A 17,367-nucleotide genomic window follows, 5' to 3' on the forward strand; every position below is an offset into this window, starting at 1 on the left:
AGGGTGCTGCCCTGGTTATTGTACAGCCCGAACATAGACCGGAGACCAGAAACAGTTCCTGGGTCTAGTTAAAGATGAAACCTACTGTCACACTTAAGGGGTTTGAATTGCCTACTCGTTGGAATTGTGAATGGCCTATTTTTCTGTTGATTGTATGTGGAAGGTGTTTTGTCGAACAAAAAAAATGGAGCTATGTTGCAGTTTGGGGCTCAGTGGCCACGTTGTCCTGTGTTTTTATCCATTTGACAATGCACATAACAATGTTGTAATGGTAGCAGGCCCTACTGAACTGAGCCGAAGGCTGGATGGTGCCAGGTGAGCCTCATCAGTGACAACAAGTCAGGCACAAATCACACACCAGATGATCTTTGGACGTACTGGATATTTCCTTATCCTCAATTAGTAATTTTCCGCAGCCCAGAATGTGTGATTTAGATGTCTGTTGGAGATGTTATGCTTTGTCGTTATCTGTAATCACTCTCTGTCATAATGATCCATCGCCTATCACGGAGTCTTTCTGCTGACAGAAAGTTGTGCCTTCCTCATTCTCTCTATATCTCTTTCAGGGAATCTGAGGCTGGAATACATCACACGTTGTATTGAAAACACATAAATCTCCTTTTTTTTAAGAGAGTCAGCCAGGTTTAGTTTCAACTGTATAAAGCTTTTCAGGCCTTCTTCCTAATTTATGCTCTGATTCTCTCACTCGCTCTTCATTGTCTCGCCTGATAAATAATAGTTTTAAAGATTACTGGCAATGTTTTTCATCAAGTTCAGAATTTCAATCGAAGCCCTTTCTTTAGCTTCTTTAGGCATCTTTCCCTAGAATAACCACACAATGAGGCTAACGAAATTAATGGGCACAAAAGGACTAGAAAGCGGCCATTAGCCACCTGGAACACGTCAATTGGCGTAGCTCTTGGTGTAGCCAGCTGGCCTCAGCTGTTGGGAAATTTCAATGTAAGACCTCCATAGGGAGAGGGTGTCCGTAACACCGGGAGTCTGACAGAGCGACGGGACTCTTTGAAAAAGGTAAACCCAAAATAAACACAAGGCAATTCAAATTAAACGTTGTCACAATCCAGAACAATGGACTCAAAATAAGAGGTGATGAAGGCTGACGGAATTTCATTCTAGGGTTCAGCAGTCCAAAGCAATGGGGAGTGCGGCACAGAGCTGAAGAAGAGAGTGCAGGTGGGATGGACTGGGTGGAGAAGAGTGGCAGGAGTGATTTGTGATAGAAGAGTACCTGTTGAGAATGATTCTTGGCACTACAATTCCCATCATCCTCCACATGGTTACCACAGTCTTGGGATGATGATATCTAGTGGATGGGGTATGAAAATATCCAAATTTAGGAGCTTTTCCCCATCACTGGTCTCTTATCTTGCCCTCTCATCTGGGTAAGGGTCCCACACTCATGCCCGATAATCCGGCTTGGCACTTCCACTCCAGTCAACCTAACAATTACAGATGTGGGCCCAGCTGAACTCATCACATAGCAATAACCTAAGTAATATGAAACAAGTTCCACTTTCACCATTACATTAATAAGCTGGACTAGGGTGTGGCACTGTCTATGACTTCTCAGGATCTGGTGACACTCAGGATCAGTTTTTATTTATTTATTTATTTATTTATTTATTTATTTGCAGTTACACAGGTGTGCAACATCATTTCTTGTGTGATCCCTGCAATTGTTTGATGGCCTATTGTGCAGCCATTGTGTGTTCAAAAAGTTGTGACATTTCCATAAGTATAGTTGTATTTGATGCTAATGTGCATACTAATATTATTCTTTCAGTTTTCGTTTACAATTTAAGATTTAAACTGAAAGGTACTGAAGACTTTGATATTTCTAAAAATGCACTGTGGGGTCGTCTGAGGGAATATCAGGCTCAAAAATGGAATTTTTCGGGTGCCAACCCAGCCATCCCTATTTACTTCTAAGTTCAAAATAAATCAATCGCACGATGGCATAAAAAGGAAACAAAATAATCACACGCAAATAAATAAATCAGGCTGTCTGGTCCGCCTTTAGGTATTCTTAGAGCTCCTTAGCGCTGGACGTTCCACTTAGAACTGATGCCTCCTTCCAGGTGATTGCAGTTTTATAGCCAAGGGATTGGAAGGGGCGGAGTCAGTGGCCTTCACTGGGTGGTTTCTCTATAACGTGGAGGAAGAAAAAGACAAGACAGACAGCGGCAGCGCCCACTCTCGGCCTGGGGTGGTATCACATACCTAGGAAGAACTTGGAGGGTGATCTTGTGACGTCGATGCGTGGCAAATGTTTATTAGAGAAAAAAATAAACAACGCTGTAGTATATTGTAGGAAAACTTTTCTAATTTGCTGCTGAATCCTAATATTTACTGGTGTCAGTTTCTTATAGTTAAAGCAAACAAAAAAAACAAAATGCTCTAAATCTTTCAGAAGTTTACATGTATAAAGTAGTAGATAGCCTCCCAGCAGTAACAGGGCCTACTAAGGAGGTACAGGGTGATTTGGAAACTGTAGAGAGAGAAGTGCTACATAGATCAAATAGGCTGAAATCTAACAAATCACCAGGACTACATACCATTTATACTTGACTACTTAAAGAGATTAGTGAGGGGATATATACAAGTATCTATCTATCTATGATATAGTTCTTTACTTTTCTATCTATCTATCTATCATATAGTGCCTTTCTATCTATCTATCTATCTATCTATCTATCTATCTATCTATCTATCTATCTATCTATCTATCTATCTATCTATCTATCTATCTATTATATAGTGCCTTACATCTCTATCTATCTATCTATCTATCTATTATATAGTGCCTTACATCTCTGTCTATCTATCTATTATATAGTGCCTGTCTATCTATCTATCTATCTATCTATCTATCTATCTATCTATCTAGCTAGCTAGCTATTTTAGTAGAGGCAGATAGATATTTTATTATAGTATGCAAGATAGATAGCTAGATATTTTTTCTACTATACTAAAATGTCTATCTCTACTAAAATATCTATCTAGCTAGCAAGCTATCTTGCCTACTATACTAAAATATCTATCTATCTATCGATCTCTACTAAACTATATATCTATCTGTCTATCTATCTATAGTTGGTGGTTACTTGTGTGAAGACTTTTTTGAAGAGACCCGCGAGACGAGATTTTTGCCGTGAGATTTTTTCAAGTCACTTCCTCCTCTCAACCATTTTCAAATAAGACGACGGTCCTCTCAACTCTCAATCGTGTGAATGCTTTTGTTGGACAGGAAAGTAATACTCAGCCCGAACCCACTGGAACTGAAAGCCTAGCAGGTCCAAGCGGGGTCGGAAATAAAAGACAAAGAGTAGAAGACAAAGTAGAACGTCGTAAAGAGGTTCAAAAACGTTGGCACGAAACACTTGCAGAGCTGGTTAGAGATTATGAAAGTACAAAAATTCGAAAGTCTCAAAAAAATAATAGTAAAGATCGCATTAGCGCAAACAAATGGAAATTATTACTCTGTGAAATAATAATTATTATTTAATAATATTATTTAATAATAATAATAATATATGGACATAGGTGATATGACAGAAGTATGTAGATATTGTTCGGCTTTAAAGTTTAAGTCGGAGACTTGTAGATCGTCTAATTCGTGTTGTCATCAGGGAAAAGTAGTGCTTCTTCCCAATGAAGAGGCATATCCGTTAGAATTAAAATATTTCTTGTTTGGTGAAAGTGAAATCCACAAACAGGCAAAATATCCTCATCTACAATAATATGTTCACATTCGCAACATTCAATGCTCAAAACATAGATTTACATGATTCAGGACCATGTGCTATGAGAATCTGTGGTCCTGCAACAATTAAAGCTACGACAAGTTTAACTTCAAAGAAACTACAATTCATTCAGGTTTATATTTATGATCACAGAGAAACGATGCAACATACAGTAGAATCGAAAGAGTTAAATGATCTGACGTATTAGAAATTCTACAGCCAATAATGGATACAAATCCATACGTCCAAAAGTATCGCACTTTACAAATTTATCTGCATGACTCCTGTATGAATCTGAAAGATCACGTTTGCATATATAATAAACCAACATGTGACGAATTGTCAGCAATAATAGTAACGCAACATACGGTGCGCCACCATGCCTCACCAAACCCCAGGCACCACTCCATAGCCACAATCCCTTTTCCTCCTTCTCTCTTCCAGTCCTCCTAGGCAAGTGGTGTCCGTCTCGTCTCCAGACTCTGACTCTCACGGGTGAAGTGGAGGACTTCTTTTTAAGCCCCAACACAGAAGTACTTCCAGTCCCAACTGCCTAATAATAATATTAAAATAATTTATTACCTTTATATAGTACTTTTCTCACTACTTACAGCGCATCCACACAGGGGATGCAAACCCGTGATCTCCTTGCTACCAGGAAGCACTTCCAGGTCAGGCTAAAGCAGAACTTGCACTTCCTGACACCTCCACCCGGCAAACCCCCAAACCCCCATGGAACCTAATAGGGCAGTCTTATCGAACCTCATCCCCCATGACAGGGTTCTCCATAAGGGATGCTGCTACCCAGTGTATGGGGGAACAACCTGCATGTGTCAGGCATTGTCCCATATATGTGGTCTCCCAATCCTGGAAAGAGTCCATTACTTATCCCGGTTGGGATGCTCCATCCATTTTGCCCTTTGGCATCCTTGCTGGGCATGTGATTTCAGTCTGGGGCTGCTGGGATGCCAGTGCTGTTGCTCTTCCTTTCTGCACAATTCCTTATGTTGGCCTCCTGCTTAGTTAAGGGAAGAGATTCATATATGAAACGATTCATTCTTACTCAAAAAACTTGAAATAATTCATGCAGCTCAGTACCTTTCACAATCTGATGCTTTTTTCTTTCATCCTTTTACATTTATTCCCAAAGAGTTAACTGTAAACTCCAAAAAAAATTGAATTGCTGCCCCCAATGCCTTTGTTATTCTGCCTGGCACATCTGTTTTGCTGCTATAAAACATTTGATTTCTTGATTCTGACATGCAACAAAATTAATACATGCCGCCCTGACAGTATTGTTAAAAGCGGACAGTTAGAAAGTGGGCTTAAGATACATATTTTCATTGATGTATTGCTGTTAAGCATTTCTTTGTTCTGTTGGACAGCTATCCATCTTGAAAATTTAATTAAGCGGAGCCCGGTGCTCATTTGTCTTAAGTTGTTAAACAATTGGAATGCTGTTAGTCTTCTATAACAAAAGAAGAGCTGTCACATAAGGAAGAAAAATGATGTAAATCTAATTTTTAGGTACAGTGGAAGAAGGCCATTTTCTGAAGAAAAAAGCGAAACATACATTCTTATTACTGGCAAAATGATATATGGAGGGGGAATGGCCGCCACACTAATTGTTTTTGTAATTGAAATGATGTTTAAGCCATTCAGTGCCAATTCTGAAAATTTGGTCAAATTTCACAGTTTCATACACGCACAATAGCCTGTGATTTGCTAGGCTGGCAATGACACCCGTGCCAGACAAATAACCATCAGGGTGCCTTTCTCAGCAGAGACTCTCATTTGCTTTCCATTTCATTCTGTTTACCTGTGCACTTTTTGTGTAAGATTTATAGCCCAATCAAACGGAAGTTTCCATCAAGGTCTTAATTTTTAATTCAGAAAACTTAGTTGATGGTTTGATGCTAGTTTTTATGATTGAAGAAATAAATGAATTGGTGGCTTCTTGGGAACTGCAGAACTTGGCTTGGTGAAATGTTCATTGCAGATTAATAACCTTTTCATGATACATTACAACTAGCAAACTTAGATTTTCTGTTATTTAAAATGTTAATTATAAAACCCTGTAACACCTTTTTATTCACACACACATACTCATATATATTAATGCTTAGTTCTTCTTATGATCCCTGCTGTCATGTTTTAAAAACAACTGTTGCTTAGTCGTTCATTTTCTAACATGCCTAGTAAGTGAATTATTATATATGTTACCATTAAGTGTAAAGTCCTTTATTTTGTGAAGTAGTTAGTTGTGCTACCCATCTAAATCAGGTTGAAATCTAAGTAATCAACATAGACCTGAATGGTGATGTTTGCACTACACCATGCACTCTGTTATGTCTGCTATATGCCACTTGGTATGGGATTTGTATTTGCATTTGGGAAAAACCAAATTGCCCCCTGAGGACAAAAAAGTTCTATCTATCTATCTATCTATCTATCTATCTATCTATCTATCTTACCTACTATACTAAAATATCTATCTATCTATCTATCTATCTATCTATCTATCTATCTATCTCTCTATCTCTCTATCTATCTTACCTACTATACTAAAATATCTATCTATCTATCTATCTATCTATCTATCTATCTATCTATCTATCTATCTATCTATCTATCTATCTATCTTTCTGTCTGTCTGTCTGTCTGTCTGTCTGTCTGTCTGTCTATCTATCTATCTATCTATCTATCTATCTATCTATCTATCTATCTATCTATCTATCTATCTATCTATCTATCTCTCTGTCTGTCTGTCTGTCTGTCTGTCTATCTTATCTTGCCTACTATGCTAATCTATCTATCTATCTATCTATCTATCTATCTATCTATCTATCTATCTTGCCTACTATACTAAAATATCTATCTATCAATCTATCTATCTATCTATCTATCTATCTATCTATCTATCTATCTTGCCTACTATACTAAACTATCTATCTATCAAGTGCAGATTAGGGTTAAGAAAGTCTTTCTCAGGTTGACAACAGCTGACACCCTTGATACTTAGAGTTACCAAATAACAGTAACAGTAATACACATACTGTATGTCAGAATTATAAACTGTAGATATCTGTTAGGTCGTGTTTTCTTGCACTAGTCAGATCTGCTTGTTTTTTCCCCAATCAATATGATAGAAAAATACAAATGCAGCATATAAAGCTGCTCCTGTGTCAACCTCTTGACATTTTTAGATTTCAAAATACTTTTTGCATTGTACATAATTACTCTTGCTGCCATTATGTGCTTTACTAGTGCAGCTTTAGAAGGCCCGTCGGATAACAGTCATTATTACTATTATTATTATTTTTTTTTATAGTGTCTGTCTGTTCATGTGGCAAAGCAGGGAAATGAGCAGGTAATTACAAGGCTTAATTGTCCTGTTTTTTATTGTGCGCACTATATTCTGCTTTCCCATCTCCCCCCTGTATGGTATGCAGAGCAGAGCTCTTGTTTGTAGTATATTTCCAGGGCTATTGATTGCTATTATCGTAAATCCAATGGGCACAGTAGAACTCTATCAGCAAAATGCAGGTTAATTATCCCAGGGTCAGCCATTCTAGTAGCCACACAAAAGAAGTTGCCCCTCGCGCATTATAGGACATAATAGCCAGCTTTAAATTGTGAAAAGAAATTGTTTCTTGGTTCATTTAGAATCAGATAATTAATGGCTACGATGTATTACTTGTAATTTTATAAAATAAAGGCCATTTTGCATTGGCGGCTTTTAAAATGAGTAATCATGGAGTTGGATGTTTGTTATAAATTTCTCTAAACCTTGTCGCGTGCAAATGGAGTTTTTAAGAATCTGAAGTCACAGAGATCTCTTGCTGATTAAAGGAACCTGGCTGATCACGGTGGCGTTTTCTTCACTCAATCTTTCATTGATGACTAAATTTTAAAAAGTGTTCCTTTTTATGTTCTGTTCAGTGGGCACAGTTGTAGTGAGCTAAACTGAAGATTGCCTTGTTTTCCGTGCTAAATTGTTCCCCCCCATTTTTTTTTTTTTGCAGAAAGTGTTGTGATTAGAGAAGCGAATTCTCCATTAATGGAGTCAGACCACCTGTTCCAAGGCCCAGGAGGGTGTGTGGTGGATAAAGAAAATCTTTCGACTGTCTCCGGGCCCTGACATACTTACAGTATGATTTTCACTGGAGACGCTCAGTCCTGGGAATACACTAATAAGTCATGCATTGCACAGTAATTATCGTGTGTCTATGCCTGGCTGTCTCGTGCCCACTATTTAATAGTTCGTGCACACGACCTGCGTGTCACATGGGAACAACATTGTTAGTCGTACATGTGAGTTAAGTCTCGTCCCTGAAGTATAATTTGTCTCCTGCATAACTTCCCTGGCTCCATAGATTGCCTGTTAATGTTTACTGTGCATGCTTGCTGTATTGATGATATGCGATATTCTGTATGCCGTCTATTATTGTAACACCAGTAATGAAGTTAATGCTTACAGTACGTACTGTACGTGTTCATACAAACAGAAGAGCACAACTTTGACAGTCCTTGATGATACAAAGCCACCACTAATATAAAATTACCAAATACCTTTGTTATTCTTTGTTGATTAGTATTGCCTTATTTTTATATTTTTTCTTTCTTCATCTTGTCAAGCACTTTGAGTTACAACATTTACATGAAAACGTGTTCTAGAAATAAATTCTAAAAAAGTTTAAAAAAATAACTGCAAGCAGAGAAAGACGTGTAGACCGGAGACCTTTTATGCCGGGTGCTGGGTATTTACACACACCCTGGCTGAGACTTGACAGTCTGCCCTTTACAAGCCAGAGGTTTGCAACTGTTCTTCTCTCTTGAGGGGGCTTTTTGTTACGTTTCTAGAACTGTTTTCCCTACAGGCCAAGAAGCAGGCCACTAGAGTAGGGATTAAGCCCAGAGAAGGTTTGAGGGCCTTCGGGCTAGTAATGCCTGTTTTGTTAGGACCTCGGCCCTTCATAACTATGGATCCTGCTCCGGTTCACAACACCGGGCATGCAATGTGCAATTCTTTTTACTTTCTTTTTTACAAAGTATAGGTAAAGTATTGGAATCGTTCAAAGACTCGATGTCGAGATTTTGATGAATCTCAACGTTTTAGACCTCCCTGACTTTCTCGTATATGAAGTATAGGGAGAGTATTGGAATCATCCAAAGATTCGATATCGATATTTTGATAAATCTCAACATTTTAGACCTCCCTGACTTTCTCATATATGAAGTATAGGGAGAGTATTGGAATCGTCCAAAAATTCGATATCGATATTTTGATAAATCTCAACGTTTTAGACCTCCCTGACTTTTTCGTATACGAAGTATAGTGAGAGTATTGGAATCGTCCAAAGATTCGATGTTGAGATTTTGATGAATCTCAATGTTTTAGACCTCCCTGACTTTCTGGTATACAAAGTATAGGGAAAGTATTGTTATCATCTGAAGATTTGATGCCAAGATTTTGATGAATCTCTACGTTGTAAACCTCCCTGAATACGACATACAGGTAGAGTATTGGAATCCTCCAAAAATTCCATTTTGAGATTTTGATGAATCTCGACATTTTAGACCTCCCTGAGTCTGAAGTACCATTTTTGACATTATGTGTGTGTGTAGACACGATAACCTGAGTACGCTTTCAGTTAGGTCAACCAAATTCTGCATACAAATATTAGGTACAAAACGTAGATCTCATCTAGAGGATAGCGTCGCTTTTTTAGCACAGTGACCCCGTCAGTGCCCTGGGGCATTGGGATTCACAAATAGACCACATGGCAGGCACCCCCTGCTGGCCTCACTAATACCTCTTCCAGCAGCAACCCAAGCTTTTCCTAGATGGTCTGCCTTCCAAGTACTGGCTGGGCCTGAACAGGCTGAGCTTCAGGTGGGTGAGCTCTTCTAAAGCACAGGTGGTATGGCTGGAGATTGTTACCAATTTTGACACATTCCTGCTAAGTACTAAGATTTCATTTTCCTAAGAGTTTGGTTTTTCTGTTGTCTTTTGCAAGATCAGGATTTAGCTGATAGAGAAATGAATGAGAGAGATGACAAACCCAGAAGAAGTGAACAGTAGTGTGTATTTGAAAGTGAGCTGCCTGACAGTAAATAAGACAAACGGCAAGAGGCCAGGAGGAACGGCGATCCCCATAAATTTCAAGGCCGCCTTTTCAAAGAAGGCTAAAGCTGAGCCATCCCGCAGTCGTTAGGTTTACCCAGCAAATGGCTAATGATTAACTCGAGTCTGAACTTGACTGCTGCTATCCCTTTCCAAATTATTACCAAACCAGAGCATGGCTCCTTTTCACTTCTTCTACTGTGACTTCAGGATACTTTCAGTTCTTTGATTCTCTGTATCTCTGGTTATCGAGAGCCAATTGTTTTGAAGCCGGGGCTCCAGCTCTTCACTTTATGATGAGACTAGCAGGGGGACCTGATGCTGCCCAGGGTAGGGTGGTCTTTAAATAAATTCTCCAGGGGAAAAAATTCACAAAGAAACAGTTGGATTTGTACAAATGGGGAATCTGTGCAAAATGTGGTCTATATGGGGTCAGCATTGTGGATTTGATGACCCCTACAAACACACATTCAGTATTTTTTTTTTTTTGAACAATACAGATAAGAACAGGCCATTCAGCTCACCAGTCCTACCTACTGAATGCTTCGACAAAAACATCAAGTCAAGCTTTGAAAGTACTTTTTTGAAAGTGTCTACGGCACTACTTGGTCGCTTATTCCAAGTTTCTGTCGTTCTTTGTGTGAAGAAAAACTTCCTAATGTTTGTGCGAAATTTACCCTTAACAAGTTTCCAACTGTGTCCCCGTGTTCTTGATGAACTCATTTTAAAATAACAGTCTCGATCCACTGGACTTATTCCCTTCATAATTTTAAACACTTAATCTTCTAAACAGGCTCAGCTCTTTTAATCTTTCCTCAAACCTCATCCCCTGTAGCCCCTGAATCAGCCCAGTCGCTCTTCTCTGGACCTTTTCTAGTGCTGTTATGTCCTTCTGTTAGCCTGGAGACCAAAACTGCACCCAGTACTCCAGATGAGGCCTCACCAGTGTGTTATAAAGCTTGATCAGAACCTTCTGTGACTTGCACTCCACACATCAAGGCGCTTTATAACCTGACATTCTGTTAGCCTTCTTAATGGCTTCTGCACACTGTCTGGAAGTTGATGGTGTTGAGTCCACTATGACTCCTAAATCCTTCTCATAAGAAGTTTGCAATAATGTAGTATTTATTTATGTAGTAATAATCTGCGAGGGACTGACTATGATGTCCAGAGTTGGTTCCAGCCTTGTAGCTGATGATGCCGGGACAGGCTCAGTCCCCTAATGGCCTGAATTGGATTACGTGGGTTCAATGATGTAGTGATGTAGGGAATTTCATTTGACTTTATTGAATCGATTTTTTAAACATTTAAGAGAATTGATTCTTTTGTTTCATTTGATGGATACGTAAAGGTGTTCCTCTGATCATATCACAAATATATAATTTGATAATTCATACATTATGTGGTGCGTGTGTGTGTGTGTATATATATATATATATATATATATATATATATATATATATATATATATATATATATATATATATATATATATATATATATATATATATAAATCCAATGCCTGTCTGTCTGTTTATCTGTCCGCTTTTCACGAGAGAACTACTTAACAGATTTAGATCGGGTTTTTTTTCTGCTTGAAGATTCCGGTTGATTTTGCTGTTTCTTTCATTGTGCTAAGTATCATAGTTCACTTGCAGTACCGATTTATTTGTGCAAATTCAAGAGAGACGCAGCGGGCCGAGGGGAGGGGGGCAGTGCCCGCCTTACTCACGCGCCAGCCTCGGGGCGTTCCTTACCCCTGCTTAGCTAGCGAACAAGAGAACTACTTGTGGATTTAGATTATTTTTTTCCTTGAATTTGCTTGAACATTCTGGTTGATTTTTGCGACTTCTCTCATCACGCCAAGTATCATAGTTCACTTGCAGGAGTGATATATTTGCGCTAATCCGAGACAGAGGCTGTGGGCTGAGGGGTTGGGGAAGCGTGACGTCAGGAGTAGGGAGCCGGGCAGGGCCCTCCTCACAGTCCTGTTTCACTACTACAGGGGACGGCTAGTATATATATATATACAGTATACAGTATATATAAAATCCAACATCTCTCTGTCAGTCTGTCCGCTCTTCACAAGAGAACTACTTATGGATTTTGATCGGGTTTTTTCCTAGAATTTGCTTGAACATTCTAGCTGATTTTGCGAGTTCTCTCATCACTCTAAGAATCGTAGTTTGCTTGCAGGAGTGATATATTCTCGCTAGTCCAAAACAGGGGCTGCAGGCCGAGGGGAGAGGTAAGCATGACGTCAGGAGTGGGGAGCCGGGCAGGACCCTCCTCACTGTCCTGTTTTACTACTACGTGGGCGGAGCTGCAGAGGGACGGCTAGTATAGATATAGATATATTGTGAGGGATGGCCAGGACTCCTCTGTATTGGAAGGACCAGGGGAGAGAGCATTCACACAGCATTATCTTCCCTGGAGCTCTAGATGGCAGCCCACCTGGGTTGCAACCGCAGCACCATGGTTTTCCACAAGGCATCATGGGAATTGGAGTTCTGTGACTTAGCCCCGTTGAGTGCTGTAGGTGCTGACAGAGGATGCTGCAGGGTCTGGGGAGCCCTTCTTCATGGGACTCCAGCCTTAAATGGAAGTGCTCCCGGGCCAGACCTTTGGTACACCATCAGTACTTAAAAGGAGCTTCTGCCTGCCACTGCCCAGAACGCCAGGATTGGGAGGTGGAGGACAAAGCTTAGTGGTCCTTAGAGAGGAGACTGAAGACAAAGTGCTGAGTGCTTTATTATTGTGCTCTGGTGCTTTATTATACTGTGCATTACAGCTGAATAAAGCCATGTGTGTTTCTGGACCTGTGCCTTGCTTTTGTCTTTGTCTACATTAATAATATATTTAACATGATGATAGTTCAGTACACAAAGCATGACAACACATTTAAGATGCATAATTAAAATAAGGTGTTACGTTACAGAATTACAAATGAAAGAGTATTCATTCTGAGGAAATGATTCATTCACTAGTCAAGTGAAAAAGAATCATGCAACTCGTTCTTGGGTAATGATTCATCTGTGAATCAAATGAATGAGAGTGGTGCCTCTTGTTCTCGGGTGATGATTAATCTGCAAATCAAATGAAAGAGAATGAAGCAACTTATTCTCGGGTGATGATTAGTTTGTAAATCAAATGAGTGAGCATCATGCAACTCGTTCTTGGGTAATGATTTGTCTCTGAAGCAAATGAATGATAATTGTGCCTCTTGTTCTCGGGTGATATTTAGTCTGCAAATCAAATGAATGAGAATTGTGCCACGGCAAGACAGGACTATTCCTTGTGGTGCTCCACTGTTGCTCAGACAGTCCTTGACTCTTCCAGATTGCAGTCTGTCTGACAGATAGTCCATCGGCTGATCCACCTGCATGTCACTAAGTGCACCTCTTAACAGGGATGGATGGATGGTATTGAAGGCACTGGAATAATCAAAACACATAATCCTCTGTTCAGGTGATGTTAAGCCTTGTGGAGCAGACAGATAATTGTATCCGCCACTCCAGTCTTTGTCTGATAGGCAGACTGCAGTGGGTCCAGGTGGTCTACCACAAGAGGGCTCATATAGTGCAGGACCAGCCTTCTTGATGTGAGATGTTAAGAGCCACTGGTCTGTAGTCATTAGGTTTTGACAAGGCGCCCACCTTCTTATGAACAGGGACAATGCCGGATATTTTCCAGAGCAGCTCGCCACAACACACAACTTTATACTAGTTTGGTACTGATTTTATTGTTTTTTTTTTTTTACTAAAATGAATAATGTTTGCTTTGAATTCTTGATGCAGCAATAATATTTGTGCTGTTTTAGACTGAATGTCATCCTAAATGGAATTAACTGGGATCCATAATGGATGGATGGAAAAGTTGAGATAATAATATATAGACTGAAAAAGTAATGATTCAAGTTATGTCATGCACTTTTTGTCTTTTGTTGTGTGTTTTTTTTTTTGACATTTTCCGTTAATGAAAGAGCAGAGCTATTAGACATTTTACTTAGTCTAGATTAATTGGCTTTATAACCAGCAGAGAGACCTGTCAATGTGCTGGAGTTAATGGAATTGATTGTGGATATTTTGTTCATTTCTGCAGGGACTCCAGTGAATCGGATTCCTATCATGGCGAAGCAGGTGTTAGATCTCTATACTCTCTACAAGCTTGTCACAGAAAAAGGCGGCTTAGTGGAGGTCATCAATAAGAAGATATGGCGCGAGATCACCAAAGGCCTCAACCTCCCTACCTCCATCACTAGTGCAGCTTTCACACTGAGAACACAGTAAGTTTTTGAAATATATTGAGTAGACATGAATCAGGGTTTAAAGAAAAGACACCGAGTAGTATGGATCGGCCCATCAGCTCATCAGCTTTTTTTGCATAGCTTCAGTGTCCCAAATTTTTATTTTAATTCAGTCTAATTGCATTAGGACTCATCAGTTTGAAAGGTGTGTACGTGACACTTAATAAAGGCTGGATAATATGCTGTAATCTGTAACTGCCTTCAAATGCTTATCAGCTTTTGACTCATTAGGCCCCAAAGGAGTAAGGAATATTAGCACATCTAGCAGATAATAATGAAAAAGTCAAAATCCGGCCTGTCTCATTAGGGCACGACAGAACGCTGGGCCAGTGCACTCATCGCTGACTCTGCTGCCTTGTTACTGTGTGACTGATGGTAATGTCACTTAAAAATCATTTCATATACCGCACTGCAGAAAACATAGATGCACCCACAAGCAGTTTCTTGATAATATATATATATATACAGTATACTGTATACTGTATATATATAAAACATCATATTATAATATATATATTGTGGAGGCTGGCCTGGACACAGACAGGCAGACACATTCATGTCATCCACAAACACGTTTATTTACACTATTTACAATTCAAGGTGCACCACAAAGCCCCAAAGTCCTGGCCACACAATGCATTTCTCTTCAGACCGCCTCCTTCTCTCTTCTCCAGCTCAGTCCACTCTACTCCCGACTCTCGCCTCGACTGAAGGGAAGTGGCCCCTTTTATTCACACCCAGATGAGCTCCAGATGCTTCCCGGCAATCTCCCACCGACATGCCCCCGTGTGGTGGAAGTGCCGGCCGTATCCCCGGAAGCACTCCGGGTGTCCCTGCTCCTCTTCCCCCCAGCACTTCCTGGTGTGGCGGAAGTGCTGAGGTCCAGGGCTCCAAAGGCATGGGGGTGCCCCCTGACGGCCACCACGGGCCCCTACAGTGTGGAGCTTCAAAGCTCTGTACCCATGGCCCCCAAAGGAACCAGAGCGGTCGCCCCCAGATGGTCTGGGGAAGGCGCAAGCCCTCCTCCGGTAATCCTGGGAGTCCTAGCTCGGTCGCCACCCCAGCCACCTCTGACAATATATAAAATAAAATATTTTATAAGAAATATAAGAAATTCACGGGTGTTACGTTCCCAGAGCACCCGTAAATTGTAAAAAAATCGCAAATTTTGGATGTGGTCAAAAAAATGTCTATAGATGCTGTGACAGATAGAGGCCGCTATCGTCCTCTTGAACCCTTGGACAATATGTTAGACACCAGGTAAAAGTCCAAATATACGACTTTTTATTAATACACAATGCACAAAGCACCCTCCTGCGGCATTCATAGCACATCCGCTGTTCCCCCAGTTGCATCCCTCTGCGAGACTGAAAGCACCGTGGTACTTCTGGCTCCGCCCTTTTCTCCGCTGAGGAGGATTCACCGGCCGCCCTTGAGCTCTCCTGTTTACTCTCGGGCTTTTCCACAGTCTGAGTCTTTCAATTTAATAAAGATAGACCCTTTCCTGTTTGCACCCCTCTAGGTTTATTTATAATATGGGTCGGGGTCTTCAGGATCGCATCGCTCCATGAGACAGCACCATTCAGCTGCTCCGGCTTGATCGACCCCACCGAACTTACTCATGTATTTGTGTGACTGGAGTGTTTATTCTTGTGGCACTCTTGATGTGCCGAAAAATCTTTGAGTTACCATGATCTGAATCTTTTATAGTCTTATTATAGCCTTATTATTACCTGTTGTAGCCTTTTTATAGCCTTATTATTACCTGTTATAGCCTTATTATAGCCTCACTATTACCTGTTATAGCCTTTTTATAGCCTTAATATTTCCTGTTATAGCCTTATTATAGCCTTACTATTACCTGTTATAGCCTTATTATTACCTGTTATAGCCTCAGTATTACCTGTTATAGCCTTGTTATAGCAATTTTAATTGTCAGCCCTCTATAGGAGGTCATGTGTAGTGATGAGTTAACCCTGCTGGATTTGCTTTGCCACGAGTTCTGCGAAAACACAGACATTTTCTGGAATTTCGTTGATCTTGGCGAAATACACTGTAGTCAATGGGGAAGGAGAAACTTTAACTGGTTTTGGAAGAATTATAATGCTATAGAGGTATTTTAAATGTCCCTGAGGGTTAGGGATGTGTTTGTCAACTATGCTAGACCAATTATTGTGACTGAAAATGTGACATGAACTGTGAGATAAAAGCATCATGGGGAGCTGGGAAAAAAAGATTGTGTAAGTAGCCACATCACAAATTTTTAGGGGAAAAATTCCACAAACAAGGTCACTGATGAACCCAGTAAATTCACTTCAAAAAGTGTTGTGATGAATTTTGCAGAATTTCACTCATCAACACTAGTCCTGGGCATTTGTGGTCCTGGTCATGCTGATCTCTAACACATGCTTTCATGTTATTCAGTAAATTTATCACAGTGTATTTACTGAACATAAAATGTGGCCACCTGGTGCCACTGCTCACCTGCCAAGTTGTTTTGCCAGTTTAAGGTAAAGTCATCTCTAATGGAGGATTACAGGAATCATCAAGTACTGGGGTCCTTTCATCGGATTGGCTGGTCCAGAGCTGACTCAGCTGTGAAATGGCCAATAGGGGGAGACAGCTTGATGGTCGAAGTGTCCTCGAACAAATCCAAATCATATTATGTGATATCATTTACTGTCCATTTCTGCTCTGTACTTGTAATATTTCTATTACACTAGTATATAGTATTGAGGATTACTTGTGTTCTGGTCTGTGTATTGTATTGTATTGTATTGTATTGACTCCCTACTGTGGGACATTGAAATTAGGTGAGAAAGTTGGGGGTAGATATTTATGAGGCAGGATACTCCTAAGTCAGACTTTGAGATTGTAACTTTTTTTTTTATTTATTTTTTTTCTTGTTGTACAGATACATGAAGTATCTGTATCCCTATGAATGTGAAAAGCGGGGGCTTAGCTCCCCAGGAGAGCTCCAGGCAGCTATTGACAGTAATCGTCGAGAGGGACGCAGACAGAGTTACGGCTCATCTCTCTTCAGTTACTCCCCTGTCGGGACCCCCAATGTTCTTTCTTCACCAAAGATTCAAATGCCAACTATTGCAATGTCAACTCCTAATGGTGGCCACATCAGCCAAACAGCTACAATCAAAAAAGGTAAGTAGTCA

General features: G+C 40.1%; 1 protein-coding gene across 1 annotated transcript in view; it reads left to right on the plus strand.

Annotated features, from left to right (window-relative positions):
- arid3c (AT rich interactive domain 3C (BRIGHT-like)) overlaps window positions 1–17,367 on the plus strand; it is a 382,233-nt gene that overhangs the window by 335,820 nt on the left and 29,046 nt on the right. The window contains exons 4-5 of the mRNA XM_039758330.1: window positions 13,993–14,176; window positions 17,112–17,356. Of these exons, the coding sequence (XP_039614264.1) occupies window positions 13,993–14,176; window positions 17,112–17,356 (429 nt within the window). The remainder of the gene's footprint in view (window positions 1–13,992; window positions 14,177–17,111; window positions 17,357–17,367) is intronic.

This window comes from Polypterus senegalus, chromosome 7, assembly GCF_016835505.1.
Source record: "Polypterus senegalus isolate Bchr_013 chromosome 7, ASM1683550v1, whole genome shotgun sequence".
Taxonomy (NCBI): Eukaryota; Metazoa; Chordata; class Cladistia; order Polypteriformes; family Polypteridae; genus Polypterus; species Polypterus senegalus.